This window comes from Canis lupus, chromosome 25 (genome assembly GCF_011100685.1).
Source record: "Canis lupus familiaris isolate Mischka breed German Shepherd chromosome 25, alternate assembly UU_Cfam_GSD_1.0, whole genome shotgun sequence".
NCBI classification, from domain to species: Eukaryota; Metazoa; Chordata; class Mammalia; order Carnivora; family Canidae; genus Canis; species Canis lupus.
In genome coordinates this window covers 14246733-14266636 of record NC_049246.1, presented here as the reverse complement: position 1 = coordinate 14266636, position 19904 = coordinate 14246733, and the positions used below count along the sequence as shown (strand labels likewise).

At 38.4% G+C, this 19904-nt stretch overlaps 1 protein-coding gene across 2 annotated transcripts in view; it reads right to left on the bottom strand.

Annotated features, from left to right (window-relative positions):
• The window catches only part of MTMR6 (myotubularin related protein 6), a 38769-nt gene extending 19076 nt beyond the window's left edge, over positions 1-19693 (bottom strand). For both annotated transcript variants that reach the window (XM_038573462.1, XM_038573463.1), the window contains exons 1-5: positions 19538-19693; positions 6701-6817; positions 2800-2962; positions 1303-1460; positions 649-777 (exon numbers count right to left, since the gene is read on the bottom strand). In XM_038573462.1, the coding sequence (XP_038429390.1) occupies positions 649-777; positions 1303-1460; positions 2800-2962; positions 6701-6817; positions 19538-19561 (591 nt within the window). In that variant the 5' untranslated portion in view covers positions 19562-19693. The remainder of the gene's footprint in view (positions 1-648; positions 778-1302; positions 1461-2799; positions 2963-6700; positions 6818-19537) is intronic.
• Between the last annotated feature and the right edge of the window lie 211 nt (positions 19694-19904).

Below are 19904 nucleotides of genomic sequence, written 5' to 3'. Positions count from 1 at the left end.
TTTAGGGAGAGTGATTTACCCTCTCTTCACAAGTTGAAAGTTATAGGTAATTGGCAAAGCCTACCTTATAAAATTAACATGAGATTACATGCATATAAAGCATCTATAACATACTGACTTGTGGCCTATTGTTACAAACTACAAGGGAAAATTTTGCTGTCGTAATACCTATTATAGTACCTCAGTATAAAGATACTTCCTCCTCCACCTCTTCATATTGCAAAATCCTTCTGATTGAGAGAGCTTTCTAGAAAAAGCGAGAGCTGAAATATAGCTGGCTTTCTTCTTTTTCTCAGTAGTTGGTTTGTCTATCTGTTTTTCCCAAATACAAGCAGGATCAAAAGAGAACCACAGGAAAGAAGCAGCTATATCTGTTCACTAATCTCAGTATTTCAAGTCCCTACCAGAAGCAGGACAAGACTGAAGGAGGGTAAGGGAGGAAACAAACAGGACAAGTATGAGAATCTCTACATTTCAGGGTAATTTTAAAATTTCAAAAACATACTCAAGAGAAAAGCCAACACTCTCTATCAGCAATATTATAATAATGACCTCCCTATATAAAAATGAGTGTTTAATTGGATACTTAAACCTGAAGAGAGGTTATACCACATTTGTAAAAGAAAAAAGGAAACCTTCTTTTCTTACCTCTTTATTTTGATGATAATAGGAAAGAACCGGGAATCTTCCCTTGCTCCGGAACTTGGAACTACCAACAATTATTGGTTTGCTTGCTATTCGGGGAACATAAAGTTCTCTGGGATAAGTTTCACAAATCTGTAAAAATCAAATAAAACATAGCCATTCTATCCACAGTTCAAAAATCATGAGGTTAAAAATCACCTTTAAAAAACTTTACAATTTCTTAAATGCAACAACAGTACATAGCAATATTGAGACAACATGCTACTATGACACTCTATCTCAGTACTAATATCTGAATTTCTCCAAAAGGTTGCTAACTCAAAATATGTCAGTCATACAAACACAAATACCATATGATTTCATTCATATGTGGAACTGAAGAAACAAAACAAATAAGGGTTTGGAAAAAATAGGGAGACAAACCAAGATACAGACTCTTAACTGTAAAGAATAAACTGATGGTGACCAGAAGGGAAGTGGGTGGGAGGATGGGGGGAATAGGTGATGGGGATTAAAGAGGGCATGCACTTGCTGTCATGAGGACTGGGTGCTGTGTAGAAGTACTGAATCACTATATTGTACACCTGAAATTAATATTATATTGTATGGTAGCTAACTGGAATTTAAATAAAAACTTAAAAAAGACTGCTAAGTTACCTTGTATTCTCGGTTGGCATCAGACAGCTGCCAGTTTGAATTTGGCACTCCCATCCTCTTATATTCCTCAGCAAGGTCAATGAGCTGCCAACCTTGTAGTCGTTCCGAATCATTTTGTTTGGGATTATAAGAGAATGCATAGAGATCTTCATATTTTGCTATAGTTTACAAAATACACAAATGTTACAATCCAACTTCTAGGACTTAAAACTCTACAAATAATAGTAACTTTTCAGTTTTATCCCTCCATTATTTCTTTAAAATTTTCAGAGATAACTAATACCTGAACATATTTGAACTTATTTTCTCAGTTATTTCAAATGATTGTATCTAAAGGCATGCATATCAATCTGAGATTCACCTATATAATCAGCAAAAGCTAATAAACAATACTTTTATATTAAATACTCTAGTGTAATAATTCCTTTTCTTAAAAAGTAAATTTTAATGACAAAGACAGACACAGACACTTCTCACCCCACCACACTTCCCAAATGAGATATAAAATGGAAATACTAATGCTGTGATAAAAAACTAGAGGTGGCATATAGAACATGAAATTTCATACACATTCTTATAGGACAGTGTTGACCAAAAATGGCAATAGTTGCACAGAGTTCCAGAAACAACGTGGTAAATGCTATAGGCTTTATGTATTAGGAGAGAAGGGTGTACATACACCTGCTCCTAGACCACTGCAGTCTAGGTGTTCAACAAAAAAAAGTAACATTCAGTCACCAGTGTGGTTTGTCTCCTGGAGAGATCTACATACTTCAAGTCATGCTGGGGGAAGGAAGTCTCCAGATCTCAAAGGCATAAATAATGATGGGTTCCTTTTTCGGAACTACACGACTTTCACTTCTACCTCTAGTCAAGTAGGATTCAACCTCTACTTTCCCTCTGGTCATCTCCCTTATGCTCCACTCTGATCAATTAAATTCATTGGTCTCACTGCTACCAGAGGAACCTGTCCTTCCTTAACTTTTCTTTTAGCAATCAATTTCCAAGTCATTCCCCCTGGTTTGTGGATACCCATGTGAAAAAAATAAAAAATAAAAATAAAAAGCTGTGCTGTTGGCTACCAACAAACTTTAAAAACATTAATATAGGGCAGCCCCAGTGGTGCAGTGGTTTAGTGCCGCCTGCAGCCTGGGGTGTGATCCTGGACACCCGGGATCGAGTCCCACATCGGGCTTCCTGCATGGAGCCTGCTTCTCTCTCTCTCTCTCTCTCTGAATAAATAAATAAATATTTTTTAAAAATTAATATAAATCTATAGTTTCTAAAAACTGTACTCTGAATGTTTATTAACCTTCTCCTTACTCTAACCATTCTTACAATTCAGATCAGAAGCATCTAATTATTTCCAAACCAAATTTTTGGAAATAGAGTGCATAAGAACTTAAGGGTTACTTCAAGTATAAAGTAACAATGGCATATTAAGTATCTTAGATAACCCATCTTAAAATTAAGTAAGTTTGTCTCTAAAAACAGTACCTTGTTTTGAGAGTTGTAGCAAAGAATTGTAAATATCATGGCAATCTCTTTCTCTGGGAACAATGAAATGCACAATCCTGAAGTTTTTGCACTGAATCACAAGTGGGCATCCAGAAGTAGTCAAAGCTAGTTTCTCTACTAAGGCAATATGGTGGTGCAATATCTACAGCATGAAAAAAACATGTGATCATCATCATAAAAAAGTGCTCAGTATCGTATTCTCTTCCAGAGCATATATTAGAAATGCCCTCTTCATATAAAGTATTCAAAACCTGTCTACATTAGAACTATGCTCTGATACCTCTTCCATCACTCCACATATTCACTACATCATCAAACCCCAAGAACTGCATCTCCTACATATCTGTAACCTGTCTACTTCTCTCTTTGTCCGCTGTCACTCCCCCAGCTGCAATGCTGCCATCGTTTCTCACCTAATTAATTGTAAGTAGTCTTACAAAAGCTCTCCCTGTATCTACCCTTGACCCCCTCTAATCCATTTTCTAAAAGGCAGGTGAGTGACTATTAAAAAAACAATAAAAAAAAAAAAAAACAATATAGGGATGCCTGGGTGGCTCAGTGGTTGAGCATCTGCCTTCTGCTCTGGGGATGATCTCGAGGTCCTGGGATCGAGTCCTACAACAGGTTTCCCTCAGGAAGCCTGCTTCTCCCTCTGCCTATGCCTCTGCCTCTGTGTCTCTCATGAATAAATAAATAAAATCTTTCAAAAAATAAATAAAGATTAAAAAAGCAATATAGTTTATGTCATTTCCCAGACTCTAGGCTCAAACTCATCTCAAGTACCTCTTCACATCAAGTGCAAGTGACAGTTCTCTTTTGGCTCCGCAAATTCACCAGTCTCCTTTACATATACTGACATTTCCTACTAACTAGGAAATTATAGATCTACCTCTTCACCTAGGAACTTCTATTATTTCTGTCTGGCCTTTATTTAACCCTCATCACCAAGTAGAACACCCTGACAACTCTCATGGCCTTTCCCAAGTAAGTTAGGTCCCCCTCCATTTTCTTATGCCTTATCAACTATATTTTTCCTTCACAGCACTTAGAACATGAATAATTCCTTGTATAGTGAATGTCTATTTTTCCAGCCAGATGTTGGGAACTTTGTAAGGAGCAATACCACAGCTAAGTTGAGCATCATTCTATCTGTAGCACCTAACACAATATCTGAAGCATTATAATGACCCTCCTCAAAAAAAAAAAAAAAAAAAGTTTAAAATGTTGTATCTCATAAATCCAAACTTAAAATTTGACCAGACCAATAATACAGGTGTCATTGCTTCTACCTCCATCACAATAAATGTTTACTGAATGAATGAAGAAAGTCCTACTAAAAACTCAACCCATAATGGCAGTTTAAATATATGATTATCATTCATAGCAGTTCTGATATTCTCTTTGCTACTAAAAAAGTTTTTTTTCTCAGTATCATTCCTATGAATTTAAAATATTTATGGAAAGTTTTTCTAGAAAGTAAAAGATCCTAGAGTTCCTGAATAAAACTGAATCATGGCAAGAAATTCATTCCAAATTAATCTAAAACTTTAACATAAGTTTGATAAAAAGTTCCAAACTGCTTTTTGCCTTTTTCTGTGGCAGGGTAAGAGATTATTTATATCATACATCATACATATATATCATACAATTATAATATTAAATGCTAATACTAATCATATAAATTATATATAGTGACTAATGTTCACATGTAAGATTAAATGTACAAAATAATCAAGAAAAACTTTAAAAAGACTAATTAGAACTTGTTCTACAGACATTAAAAGTATACACTACACAGATATTTAACACACATTGCACATATATAGCCCAAACTTATGGCCAAGATTTAGCACTATTAACATTTATATTAGCAGGCCTGTGCCAAGTTACTCAAAATGATCTAATAGTAACATCTAAAGAGAGTAAGAGACAATAAGCTACTATAATATCACTATTATGATTCTAATTAAGACCCAAAATTATTTATAAGAAGAAAATGTTGAAGAGACCTGACTGTGCCACTAACTAGTTATGTGATCTTGAAAAAATAATTATCTGTAAAATGAGAAAAAAGATAAAGTTAGTAAGTCCACTACTAGATCTAAAATATTTATTTCTATAGATCTAGGTTACTAAACATTTAATTCAGGAGAGACATATGGGAATATACTGATAAAAAGGCATTTTAAACACAGTAATAGGAGAGAATAAAATAGATGCTTTTCCACTGCCCCTCAAACTATTTTCCCAACATCTGCAAGAAGAGATCTATGGGAAACTTCCCTGTGTATCTCAGGAGATGAAAAACATACTGAGAAGATATTAAAGCAGACGGACAAAGGAAGGGTGGACAGAGTGGATGATAATATGACTAATCATTTTATAAGGCCCTGCTAGGTGAAATCCTTAACAGTTTCCGGGCCAACACTAGATGGGGATAAGCTTCAGTGTCTCAAGGGAATACAAATTCTCTGAGATCAACATCTCAGGTAAGTATCTTGACTTACTTATTGCAATCACATATCAACTGGATGGCCTTCCTGGGAAAATCAAGAGAGTACAATAAAAGAGAGATTGTATTAAAAAGCTAGAATCAATAAAACAGTGTGCTATTATACAGTGGAATCAATATATCAAAAGAACAGAATAGAGAGCTCAAAAACAAACCCTTACTTTGTTTGACAGAGTTGATACTACACATTAATGCATTGAAACCATCAATAAACAATGCCAGTATCCATATGAAAATAATGAAAAGGATAAAAGTTAAAATGAATCCCTAAGTTATATCATCCGAGAAAATATCTTCCATATGTATTAACTAACAACTTATCCTGAAATACAAAATGTAAGCTTTTAGAAAAAAATACAGGAGAATCTTTATGACTTTAAGAATCCCTTAAGTAAGAAAACAGCATAAACCATAAAAGAAAAAATGAAAAATCTAATACACTAAATTAAATTTCTAATACACTAAATTTGAAACTTTAATTCAAAGATGTATATACACACAAGACAAGCCACACACTGGGAGAAGTTATCTACAACACACATACCTGACGAAACATTAAAAACCAGACTCATAAAGCCAATAAAAGGACAAACAGCCCAACAGAAAAAGAAAGCTAAAGGCCAAAATATCCGAAAGGATGATTTCCTTGTAATCAGCAAATTAAAATCACAACTGCATATCCACCAGAGAGGCAAAAATTTTAAAGCTGATAATATCAATGTTGCTAATGATGGCAGACAACACATCACACTCTACTGAGAATAAACATTTTGAAACAACTATTTTGGCAAGGGCCACATTTAGTGAAGGAAAATATGCACTTTTCTAAGACCTAGCAATTTTACTCGCAGGCAGATACCTCTGAGAAATTCTGGTGCATATACAGGAAGAAATATATACAAAATATCCATTACTGTATTGTTTGATCTACAATCAATCAATTAAAAAATACCATAATTGCAAGTTGGTATAAAAATACCATGGATAGGGTGTATGTGTGTGCTTTCTCTCTCAAATAAATAAATAAAATCTTTAAAAAAATAGCATGACTGTCACTTAAACTGTTAAATATTAAACACGTACATATACTATTTATATTTTTAAAAATTAAAAGGAACAAGTAGGTATTTTATAATTATTAATGCAGATAAAAAATTCTTGCTATAACCTATAAAAGAGTTCCACATTCCACATGGTATCCTTGTTTTATTAAAAGGGAGGGTAGAAGTGATGAGGCGACTGAAATAATTTTTGTTGAAACGGGTAACCAATGATTAATTTTTTTTTACATGATCAAAATGAAATACAGCAATAGGCCAAATCCATTATTCTAAGTATGGTAAGCAGTATAGCAGATGCCCTTCTTACCCAGGTTTCTTTCTGATGAGAGTCTATAAATAATAGATGTGTGGCCGTAAGATAGAGTGTTCCTGTTAGTGACTTGTTGCTGGTACTGAATCGGTCAAGTAATTTCACTTGTTCAACCTAAAAAAAAAAAAAAAAAGTTATTTTTCATTTCAAAAGTAATGCAAATTCTTTATTATTATTCTTTTAAATGGTACATTTAAATCCTGGGATAACATTTTCCTTCTTTCTATTAAAAAACATGAGTTTATTTAATGTTGAACATTAAAGTTCATGTATCTTGGGGAGTATATAAACCACAAGTAACACAAGTACTATTTAGAGTTATAAATACAACCAATAAAGGAACTCTGTAAAAAAACAACATAAATATTAAGGAGAACGGGAAGGAGACCCACGGTATAAACAAACAAATGGTTTTCATATCCAAGAGTCCATATATATTTTTTATTTCAATATTATTTAGTTAACATATAGTACAATATTGATTTCTGGAGAAAATTCTGTAATGATCGCTTACTTATTAACACCCAGTGCTCATCACAAGTGCCTTCTTTAATATCCACCACCCATCTACCCCATTCCCCACCCACCGCCCTCCTGTTCATTCTCTATTGTTAAGAGTCTCTTATGGCTGGTTTCTCTCTCTACTTTTCTTTTCCCCTTCCCATATGTCCATCTGTTTTCTTTCTTAAATTCCACATATGAGTGAGGTCATATGGTATTTGTCTTTCTCTGACTGACTTATTTCACTTGGCATAATACCCTCTAGCTCCATCCACATCATTGCAATTGGCAAGATTTCACACACATCACCTTCTTTATCCATTCATCAGTTGATGGACACTTGGGTTCTCTCCATAGTTTAGCTATTGTTGATAATTCTGCTATAAACATTTAGGATGCTTGTACCCCCTTTGAATCTGTATTTTTTAATCCTTTGGGTAAATACCTAATAGTGAATTTGCTGGATCATAGGGTAGTTCTATTTTTAACTTTTTGAGTAATCTCCATATTGTTTTCCATCCTATTCTCCAGGCTGCATCAGTTTGCATGCTGTTTTTTGAGGAGCCTCCATACTGTTCTCCAGGCTACACCAATTTGCATTCCCACCAATGTGCAAGAGAGAATTCCCCTTTCTCCATATTCTCATCAAATCTTGTTTCTTGTGTTAATTTTAGCCATGCTGACAGATGCAAGAGTCCATACATTTAAGTTGGCAAAACAAGTAATAAATATATAAGGTTATTATCTAGCATCATGGAGTAAACTACCAGAAAAATTAAATCAACAGTTAAATGGTTGCAAACTCCAACTTAATCTCTATATTCTCCTCACCACTCCACCCAAGACATTGTTTTGTGGTCTGCTCTATGCTTTTACTCATACCATTCTCCCTTCCTAAAATGGTCTCTTCTGCTTAGCTAAGTGCTAAGTAAGCATTCTCTGGGGCTCACTGATACCCTATCTCCTAACTGGAATCCTTTCTCAGAAAACTGACTGACTTACTTAAATGTCTCAGTTTTGGGATCCCTGGGTGGCGCAGCGGTTTGGCGCCTGCCTTTGGCCCAGGGCGCGATCCTGGAGACCCGGGATCGAATCCCACGTCGGGCTCCTGGTGCATGGAGCCTGCTTCTCCCTCTGCCTATGTCTCTGCCTCTGTGTGTGTGTGTGTGTGTGTGTGTGTGTGTATGTGTGTGACTATCATAAATAAAAAAAAAAAGTCTCAGTTTCATCGTTCCTTCTGGCTCTGAATTCCCTATCACAGATTATATCACATGTTGCCTCTGTGTCCTGTAGTGGCTGAGGCAGTAAGGTACCTAGTACTCCTTTATTAATAAACACACATACACACACACAGAGCTGCCACTGGAGAGTGGGGTTAGAGTTGGCCACTACTACTGTGGGGTTACTACTGAGTTGGTCACTCCTACTGTGTAGGAGACTACTGTTTTGAAAACATAGTTATTTATTGCTGTACATTCTTTTTGGAAGGGGGGAAAAAAGGTAAAACAACCATTTCCCACTAAAAAATTTTAATCCTGGGCAGCCCCGGTGGCGCAGCGGTTTAGCGCTGCCTGCAGCCCAGGGTGTGATCCTGGAGACCCTGGATTGAGTCCCACGTCAGGCTCCCTGCATGGAGCCTGCTTCTCCCTCTGCCTGTGTCTCTGCTTCTCTGTCTCTATGAATAAATAAATAAGTAATCTTAAAAAAAATAAATAAAATTTTTAATCCATAGCCGTAACAGGAGGTTGCAGATAGTTCTTTAACTTCTATGTCTAACAATTATCTCACTAATTCTGTACTTTCCCCCACATATATTTCCTTTTCCCTTACTAAAATTGAAGAAACAAATGCCCCTAATTATGAAATTATGATTTCCACAATAATAACTACCACGTAAAAAGCTAATTAGCTCCCTTTGAAGAAATTTAATTCCAAAAGTTTTTTTTCTTTTAACAGCAGCTGTTCAAATAAGTTAAAATTTAACTGTAAAATTGAAATACCTGTTGTTGACACAAAATTTTATTTGTATGGGTAAGGCAATGAACTGAGTTTTAACATTTTCTTCTGGAAACTTAGATACGATCTAATTTATACAGCTCAGATCTGACAGTTGATTTGACATGTAAAAGCTATCAGATAATTATACACACTATCCTTTAAGACAATAGGAAAAGACTATATGAAGATTTCTCTTGGAGATCTGCATTTATTTCATTGTTTAGGACCATTTCTTCCTTTTAAAACATAACTCAATTATATAACTCACATTGAATTAAAATTTAAAATTTTTAAAACAATGAAATCAACTACTGTTTACTCTCCTTCAATTGTGCTAGACTTAGTTGTAAGGACACTACAGCCAACCAACAGTAATACCGTAATATAAACCTCACCTGCCTTATCTCCAAAGCAATTAAAGCAAAGTGTTAATGTTTCTAAAGAGAATTAATGAATACATATAGAAATAAAGGTTACTACAAAGTATTAACCCTACTCAAGCAATTAATGCCAATATCATTTTGCAGCACTTCACATACTACTCAAAAAATTAAAAAAAAAAAAAAAGGATATTGGTAAGTAATTTAAAGGGAGTAGGAGCTGATGTCATTACTACTTATTTAACTGAACAGTTTTTTTTTTATTTCTAAGTCCATATGAAGTTTAATCTGTGGACTTTCAAAAGATCATAAATATTTCTTATTAATCATATATTATGTATTAATCATCATAAATAATTTCTTTTTTTAAGACTTTATTTATCCACAGAGACAGAGAGAGAGAGAGAGAGAGAGAGAGAGAGAGAGATTGAGAGGCACAGACACAGGCAGAGAGAGAAGCAGGCACTATGCAGAGAGCCTGACATGGGACTCGATCCAGGGTCTCCAGGATCACGCCCTGGGCTGCAGGCGGCGCTAAACCGCTGCGCTACCGCGGCTGCCCCATAAATAATTTCTTGACAAAGCACAAATTCTCTACATGCACTTATCTACATGCAAAACAATCACACTACTTTCATTTGGATTTTAACTCTCTTCGGTCCATCTCCTATTTGTTACCCTTCTTCCTCAGGGGCCCCATTCTCTATAGGCAGCTTATCCACTGTCATTATTTTAACCTGTATGTGAATGACTCTCCAAACTAAATGCCCAACTCTGAGCTCTCCTGAGTTCATATTGCCTGCTATACATATAATGACTACAATCATTCCTGACATAGTACTCAAGTCTCATTATATACGGAGTACTTTGGTAAGTGCTTAACATACAGTATTTCTTTTAATTTTCACAATTCCTATCTAGTTAAGTACTATTAATCTCTGCATAGAAACTGAGACTTAGAGAAGTTAGTTAAATGTCCCAACACCAAAGCTAGAAACAGTAAGTGGAACAGCAGAGTAATAACCCTATGTCATAGGTCTGATTCCTTCCCACCATGCTATACTGCTCTACTTGGATGTCTTAAGACTCATGTTAAGCATACTGAAAATGAAATGGATCTTTCCTCACTCCTCACAAATAGGTTCCTAATCCTGTATTTCTGATGTGAATTAATATAGGACTCCATCCTCATCTAGTCACCCACATTAGAAATTCAGGAATCATCCTATGACTTCCTCTTGACTCCCAATATTCTTTTTTTAAAAAGATTTTATTTATTTATTCATGAGAGACACAAAGAGAGGCAGAGACACAGGCAGAGGGAGAAGCAGGCTCTATGCAGGGAGCCTGATGTGGGACTCGATCCCAGAACCCCAGGATCACACCTTGAGCCAAAGGCAGACGCTCAATTGCTGAGCTACCCAGGTGTCCCAACTCCCAATATTCAATTAAATCACCAATTCCTACCAATTTTATAGCCTAAATATTTTAAAAATCTGCACCTTTCACTACTGTTAGAGTAGTTTCTACATTATAAAACATCTGTTCATGTCCATCTCTCCCACTAAAGCTATGACATACCCCAGGGCAAGAACTGTCTCTTATTTATGTCTGACTACCTGATGACTAGTATAGCATCTGATACAATAAGTATTTGTTGGACTAGGGTGATCAGCCATAGACACATTTTCCACAGGGTGAAAACAGAAGATGCCCACAGTTTACCAGTGGTCTCTTTTGCTGACATCACCCAAGAGATTTATTATATAAAATTCTACTTTGTAACATTATACTGTCCTTCATTTCTCTCTGCCACTTCTTCCTTACATAAAGGGTAAACAGTAAATAGTCATTCAGTAATTTACAAATAGATGAACTTAAAATAAGTAGAAAAATTACTAATAGTGTACAGTTATAGATCAGCTTTTTTGTTTTTAAAGCCACATGTGGACACTCAGTCTGCTATTCCCACCCCAACACCCAATTAAGTCACTCTTCCTCTAGAACTGCCTAACACTACACAGTTCTTTTGGGCTTGTCATCTATCAAGATTGGAAATTCAGGTTAAAAATACTCTCCCTAACACTCTAACCCTATTCCTTGATTCTCCCTAATTTCTATATCCAAAATTAACTTGAGATTCCATTTATTAAATCTTTAATTCTTCTTACCTACATAAAAGTCCCAAAGTCTAGCTGTTCATCTGAATCACCTCTGAAACTGCATAAATACAAATCTTAAGCCCCTACTCAATTTCACTCAGTCGTCTCAGCAGACAGGACACCAAGAATCTGAATTTTTAAGAAGCTCACCAGGTCATTTTTATGCAAATAGTATTCCTTCTAACTTTAATTAATTAAAATTAATTAAATTCCAAATTAATCCCTCTTGCTTTTTTTTTTTTTTTAAGATTTTATTTATTTATTCATGAGAGAGACACACACACACAGAGAGGCAGAAACACAGGCAGAGGGAGAAGCAGGCTCCATGCAGGAAGCCCAATGTAGGACTCAATCCCGGGTCTCCAGGATCACACCCTGGGCTGAAGCTGGCGCTAAACCGCTGAGCCACCCGGGCTGTCCCCCTCTTGCTCTTAACTCTTAACCAGGCTAGGTTCCTTCTCTATCTTTATGCTCTTTTCCTGAATATTTAAGGTCCCAGCTTGTATCCTCCCACTTTTTAAAAGAGCTTCTTATAACTTATGGCCCTTTAAAATATACAACCACATTATTGGCATATGCATACACCCTCCCACACACACACATCTTTGAAGAACATCCACATAAGTATACATTTTCAGAAAGAGTTTACTAATTCACTCCATAAAAATTCACTGGCTATCAACTAACCAAATTGTCTGGGTCTCACTTTCTTTATCTGAAATAAGGACAACAATCTCTTCCTTGAAAGCTGCAGTAAGACTGGATAAGACATGTAGGTACTTTACCCCAAGTTTGCTTGACAAACAGTAAGCAATAAAATGCTCATGTTTGCAAAAATGACTGTTAGTAAGTTAGTAACCTGATGAGGTAAGTTGAGCCCTGACAGTCCTCTGTATTAAACTAATGCCAAGTTCAAATGGAGAAAGGAAGGAGAAGGCACACGGACTTTAAAAGCAAATTCAAGGAATGTCTGGGTGGCTCAGTGGTTGAGCATCCGCCTCTGGCTCAGACTGTGATCCTGGGGTCCCGGGAGGGCTCCTCGCAGGAAGCCTGCTTCGTCCTCCGCCTATGTGTCTCTGCCTCTCTCTGTGTGTCTCTCATGAATAAATAAATAAAATCTTAAAAAAAAAAAAAGCAAATTCAATATTCTAATGTGTGATAGAGCTGGAAAAACCTGTTTTTTCTAATATAATACTAGAAGCAAAGCTCAGCAAAATTTTTCTTAATACACAGAAAATACAGAATTCCCAATAGAAGAGCTAGAACACAAAAGGGGAGAGGCAATAACATTTGGTGAAAAAGAAACACCTGCTAGGGTAGAGCATCTGCATTGTAGATAAAAGGATACAGAGGACTTTTAAGCACAGTAGCCCATGACCAGATATGGTTTTTAAGAAGATCTTTCCAATGATAATGTGGAGAAAATGTTGAGTAAAGAAGACACAGGAGGTGAGTAACCAGGTAAAAAGCTAATAATCTAGGAGTGCCTGGGAGAGATGTGATAAGAGCCTGGATTAAGCTGCCATAGACAGGTTAAAGAGGAAGCCTATCTTGAGATGACAAAACCAAGCCCATCTTGAGATGACAAAACCTATGTGAGAAGGAAGGAAAAACAGAGGCTAGCTGCCATTCAGTAGGATAAAGTATAAAAGGAAATGTAAGTCTGAGAGAAAAGAGACTATATAAGACTTTAATAAATTGAGGATTATTACCATAGTAATCATATTCAAGAAAACATAATAGAAAACTCATTACATGATTGCTTCAATATGCCACTGTTATATGGATATGACTGATAATAAAAGTAATCTGAACATTATTCCAAAACATTTATTTATTTAGCACTTTAGGTTCTGGAGAAACTTTAGGTTCTGAGAAAATTTACTGACTATTCTGTTCTAAACTGAAAATCCTAAGATAAATGTAAAAAAAACAAAGGAAAATAGGTCTTTTTCTTTGCTAAAATTATCAGCATACAAATTTCAAACCAGAGACTTAGTCAACTTCTAAGCGCCAACTGCTGCCTCATATTTCCCTTTCACACCAAGGAATAGAGTATTTTACAGATGTTGCTACAGATTTTTCCATGTGTTCCTGGAAATGTTTTAAGCAGGTATTTAGAAAGCAATCACAACTCTTTCAGGTCATGGACACTGACGCATTACAGAAAGAGTGTCAAGACCCTTTAATTCTAGGTATTACCAGAGGGCCCCCCCCCCCGCCCCAGAAAAAAAAAGAATGGGGAAGAAGTAAAAGGTTTTCGGGAAAAGAAGAAACAGAGTAGGGAGAACAGAACTGCAGTGTGGTCACTATGGTAAGGATGGGAAATGCCAACATATTACTTTGAGGGCCATTTAGTTGAATTGTTGCCAACCTTGGGCCTGCACTAAAGGTACCCTAATGGTCTCTCAACAGAAGTTCATATTTCAGCTGATTACAAAGCTAGAAATGAAAAACACAGGAAATCACGCATACTCAGCATTTATATCCAGAAAATTCAGACACCAAGTAGACTCTGGGACAAGAAAGGACCAATGCCCCATCCTCAACCAAAGCTCTGCAGCTAACAGTTATATTTGACAACTACATGACAAGGGCTACTGAAGCAGAAAACACACGGTCAGGGCTTCTCTGATTTGCTGTGAGCAACCCCTATAACAAGACACCCATTCAGGACTCTTAGTACCATTATTCCACACTCCATAGCATGGATCTCTTTCAAAAAGAAAGAGCATCAAGTTGCCTTTGCGAAGGGGAAGGTAAACCTCAAAAGGGCAGAGATTTTAATCTTTCTTTGTTCATGTATTTCCAAGTTCTACAACAGCGTCTGGCTGCATAAATCATCAAACAAAACAGATCATAAATCCAAGGACATTTTTCAGTCTTCTCTCACTTTGCTTTTCTGCAGCATTGGCACAGGTGACTTTCCATGAATGGCTTCCTGTCTCACTCAGTAAAAGCCAAGATTTCACATTAGCCTGCAAAGGCTTGCCCCTGTTTCCAACTTTTCATTTCCTACTGTGCTCTCTCCTTCACTCACTCTCCTCTAGCCACACTGGTCTTCTTGCTAGTTTTTACTAACCAGGTATGACCAACATAGGGATGTTGCCCCTGCTGTGCCTTCTGTTGAGACTCTCCCAGCCACCCCTCCCCAACCCCTACTGCTGTGAAGATGGCTTGCTCCCTCACCACTTTCACTCTCTACTCAAGTATCATGAGTAAGGGCTCCCCAAACTACCACATTGACAGCTGTTCTCCCCCAACCTCACCCTGGCACCCTCCATAGCACTCCCATCTACTGTATTATGTATTTGGCTTATTAACTTTGTTTACTGTCATGTCTCCCTCAACTAGAAAAGATGTTTTGGAATGGCAGGGGCTTTTGTCTGGAAACTACCATTTCCCCAGTACCTAGAATAATACCAGGCCCTAAAAAAGGAGAGAGAAGAGGAAGAAGGAGCAAAGAAGGAAGTTAGAATAGGGAAGCCTTCTTTTCTTGTGATTCGTCTCTTCCCATTTTATCCCTAACACTCTTTCTCTGACTCCTCTTCCTCTGCTTGCCCCTTGTAAGTACTCCTGGGGCTCTAACATTCACTCTTCTCCACCACAGAGCCTCTACATGTACCTTGCACAAAATCATCCAGAAAATACCGTGATTACATCAATAGATTACTCCCAAATCTATTCTTCTGGACCACACCTTTTCCCTAACCCTACACCTTCCTAATCAGCTACCTACTGGACAAAATCCTACCATCTCAGTTCTTCTCCTCCATCCCCTGCCTTTCTTCCAGTCCCAATAACACTGACTTACCTCACTATTCAAATCTCTTTATTTTAAAAATATTTTATTTATTTATGTGAGCAAAAAAGAGTGTGCAGAGGGAGGGGGCACAGAAGGAGAGGGAGAAGCAAGCTCCCCAGTGAACAGGGAGCCCAGATCACACAGGGTTCGATCCCAGTACCCTGGGATCATGACCTGAGCTTAAGGCAGACACTTAACTGGCTAAGTCACCCAGGCACCACTCAAATCTCTTGATTAGACAATTACTCTGAGGAGAGGAGTGTTATGGTTAAGAGAATAAGACTAGTATCAGAAAGATCAGGATTCAAGTTCCCAGCTCCACCTCTTCCTTAATAGAACTATCTGTTTGAGTCAGGACACATTATTTAGTTTCTGCAAATTTCAGTCTTCTCACTTGTATAATGGGATAATATTAATAAGTCAAAATAGTGCTTTACGTGAGGAAAAGCACTCAGATACTCCCCACAATCTACTGGCTCTTATTCTTAGTTTGCACCTCTTTCCCTCTTTGTAACTGATTACACATACTTGTATACATACACATGACCGCACATCCTAATGACAAAAATGAGTAGCAGCTAGGCATTTTGCAATAATTCAACTTGAGCCCCAATGGGGTCAGATTTTCATGGGACATTCCATTCTTTAACAAACTCTATAAAGCAGTCTACCATATATAGTTTAGGAAAACATTCTTCCATTACATTCTGTAAAGTTCCATTCACAAACAGCACATCATTCGACATCAACAGATGATGTCAGCCAAAGCACTAGAGCCTGGCAGGGAAAGGAGAAAGACTGCATAAAGAAGAACTGTCTCTGCATATTTCCCATTGTTTCTTGGCAAGACTACCTCATTATGGAAAAATTAGAGCTCAAAGTGATAGGCAGAGCTTGGAAATAGTCTTTTGGAAATTCAAATTCAGTCTTGACATCTTTGGCGATGCTATACAGTTAGTAAACCAAATATGACCAATTAGGATGGTGTATCTGCTCCTGAATTTTATAACTATAAAGTCATTTAATCAGTACTCAGCTAAAACAGTTTATCTTATAAACCTCAGGTTCATAAACAATAAAAAAACCCCACAATGATCATAAACAATACAAAAATAATGCCACATAAATATTTACTTACGTCAAGAAGAGGTTTGGAAAAAAAGCTCTCAGAATTATTATTAGGATTCATTTCTGAATATTAATACATTTTAACAATTAGATTAAAACCAGAGAAGTAATGAAAAAAAATTATGACAAACCTTGGTTTAAATCTTAACTCTAGGGACACCTGGGTGGCTCAGTGGTTGAGCATCTGCCTTTGGCTCAGGGCGTGATCCCAGGGTCCCAGGTTGCACCCCACATCAGGCTCCCTGCATGGAGCCTGCTTCTCTGAACTCTGCCTGTGTTTCTGCCTCTCTCTCTCCATGTCTCTCAAGAATAAATAAATAAAATCTTAAAAAAAAAAAAAAAAACACCTTAACTCTAAGGGCGCTTGGGTGGCTTAGTGAGTTAAGCATCTGCCTTTGGGTTAGGTCATGACCCCAGCCAGGGTCCTGGGATCAAACGCCACCCCCCCCCCCCCCACAGTTGGGCCCCTTGCTCAGTGGGAAGTCTGCTTCTCCCTCTCTCTCTGCCCTTCTCCCCACTGTGTGCTCACTCATTTTCTCGCTCTATCTCAAATTAATAAACTTTTTTTTATTAAAAAAAAACTTCAATCCACCCCTCATGAGATAATTTGCAGATTATTTCAGCTCTCCAAGCCTATTTCCTTCTCATCTGCAAATGCTGATAATATACCCAACTGCAAGGTTATTTAAGAAATTAGTGACAATTTTGTATAGATTAGCATAATTGTGAAATTTTAAGTATTGTAAAGTAATACTGCACAGTTGGCTACACTGACATAGAGTTCTTAGGAAATATAATCATTACTTTTCAAATAAACCTGTCTCAGCACAGAACAAACCAATAGTTACACAGGATACTCTACAGTCAATTTTTTATCATAGTGACTAAACTGTATAGTTCACAACAGCTAAGTAAAGTTAAAGCAACTCATTTTTAGTGTTGAAATACAAGCATCTTTGCAGTAAATTAACTACATCCAAGTTAGGTTATGCAAAGTAGTATAATTATGCAATAGGCTATATTCATGTTAATCTTTTAAAAAGTCATAATTTTATTGTTTAAAGATGTTATTTATTCATTCATGACAGAGAGAGAGAGAGAGGGAGAGAGAGAGAGAGAGATACAGACACAGGCAGAGGGAGAAGCAGGCTCCATGCAGGGAGCCTGACGCGGAACTTGATCCCGGGTCTCCAGGATCACACCCTGGGCTGAAGGTGGCGCTAAACCGCTGGGCCACTGGGGCTGCCCAAAAGTCATAATTTTAGAAAATATTATAGTTCGCACAATTATCAGAACGTACAGTGAAGTCCAAGTCTATTATGCTCACTGCTCTATAGCCAGTGCTGGTCTGTGCCTAGCACATAACTGGGACCTAGTAAGTATCAGTTTAATTGCAGCCTACCTACAGCCACTTAGGATTATTCCAGAGTACTGGTGGTCCTATGTTAGAAGAATAACTCAAAGTACACAACTTGAAAAGTAATTTTAATAGAAAATTATTCAGAAATTTCCTGCTCCTTAAAAAGTCATAAAAGGACCTTACTAAACCATCAGGACAGGCCCATTGTGAAAAGCTACTATGGTAATACACATTTGGAACCTCCCAATCAGGACAAAAATCTGGTCTGATGCATCCTCTAGGCCACTCTTCCACCTCTGCATTTTCTACTAGTTGGGTTATTTACTTAACTGCCCTTCCATTTTCAAACTTAAAGTGTCAGCAGCTTGAATTATACAGTTAATTTAACATTCTCTTAAAAACAAAAAAAAAGGACATTTTTAAAACAAGGATTAGTTTTTAGCATCTTCAATTTTATTATAGTATGTGCAGTGTCATAAACAAGTTCTAACAAAAAAATCCGCGGCACCTTAAAAAGGCTTGTGAAACATTTTAATGAGTAGACCTCAAATTCTCCATGGAACAAATGGGGATAACGTATGTCTGCTATTTTTTTTTTTCTTTTCTAAATTAAGGGTGACTTTAGGATTCGTGGCAACTGAGAGATGGTTTCAGCAAGACCTGAAGAGTCAAGATTCACAGTGGGTCCTCTTCCGGAGTCTGCTAGGCTCCGGGCGATCCCAACATCGTGTTATTCGATTCTTCTTGATTTATGTTTTTCTCCCTCCCTCAAATTTGAGGCCGAACTTAACTGTTGGTAACGTAATTCGGCAATATTTTGACGCCACTTCCCTCGGTTTCAACATTTGTAATGGAGTTATACGAACGCTTGTTCGTCCTTAGAAATCAGTGCCTTTTGCAGGCAAAAATTAAGCATGAGATTTAACAAGATTAAGCGAAAAAGCGTTGCGTCAGACACTTTACGGTGTGGGATGCCGCGCTCTCCTTGTCCCTAACCCCTCTCAACTACTGACACGGACAAGGAAGTGCTGAGCCCTGAGCCGGCGGGCCCCGTTCAAACCACCGGGCGCCGAGACCGAGGCTGACCTACCTCGGCGCCTCCAAAACTCGCATCAAGGCTGTCACGCGGGACAGTGCAACGTGAACAAGGAAAAGCTTACACAGTATCAGGTGCTAATCTGAGCGCTCGGCCGTTTTCCGGTCTTGGGGCGGCGAAAGCAGCCGGAGGAGCCTGAGAGCAGCCGGAGCTAAAGCAGCCCCAATTCTGCCCAAGAAGGTGCAGCGCTCAGAGGGCAGCGACCAGTTTCATGGGACTCGACCTCCAGCAGCCCAAATCACCCACATCCCAGCCATCCCAGGCTCCCGTAGGTCCCCACCCGGGCCCGAACTGCCCCGGCCCTCCCGGACAGGGCCCCGCAGGCCCGCAGCCCCGGTCCAGCCAGCCGAGCTCCCGTCGCCTCCCAGCCCTGCCGGGTCACGCCACGGCGAGCGGCGGGCTACCTTGGTCGTACGGATGTGCTCCATCCCCAGGACGAGTCCGCCGGCGACGGGGCTCACAGGCGTACCATGGAGCGGGAGAACCGGGGCGGGTACACCGACCCGGGCACAGCAGACACCGCCAGCCAGCCAGCGCCGCGGCCCCTTAGCCCGCCCTCCCCGCCCTCCCCGCCCGGCAGCGTCGACCGCGCAGGCGCCGTCTCCTAGAAACACTTCCTCAAACCGGCGGCCGCGGAGGGAGCGGAAACCCGCGGGGCAGAGGGTCCTGCGAGGGAGAGCGGCGTCCAGTTTTTCCCGGGCCGCCGTCGATCCCAGAGCGCCCCCTGCTTGTGGAGGCTCGCCATCACCACTTCTCCCCCCACAGCAAGAA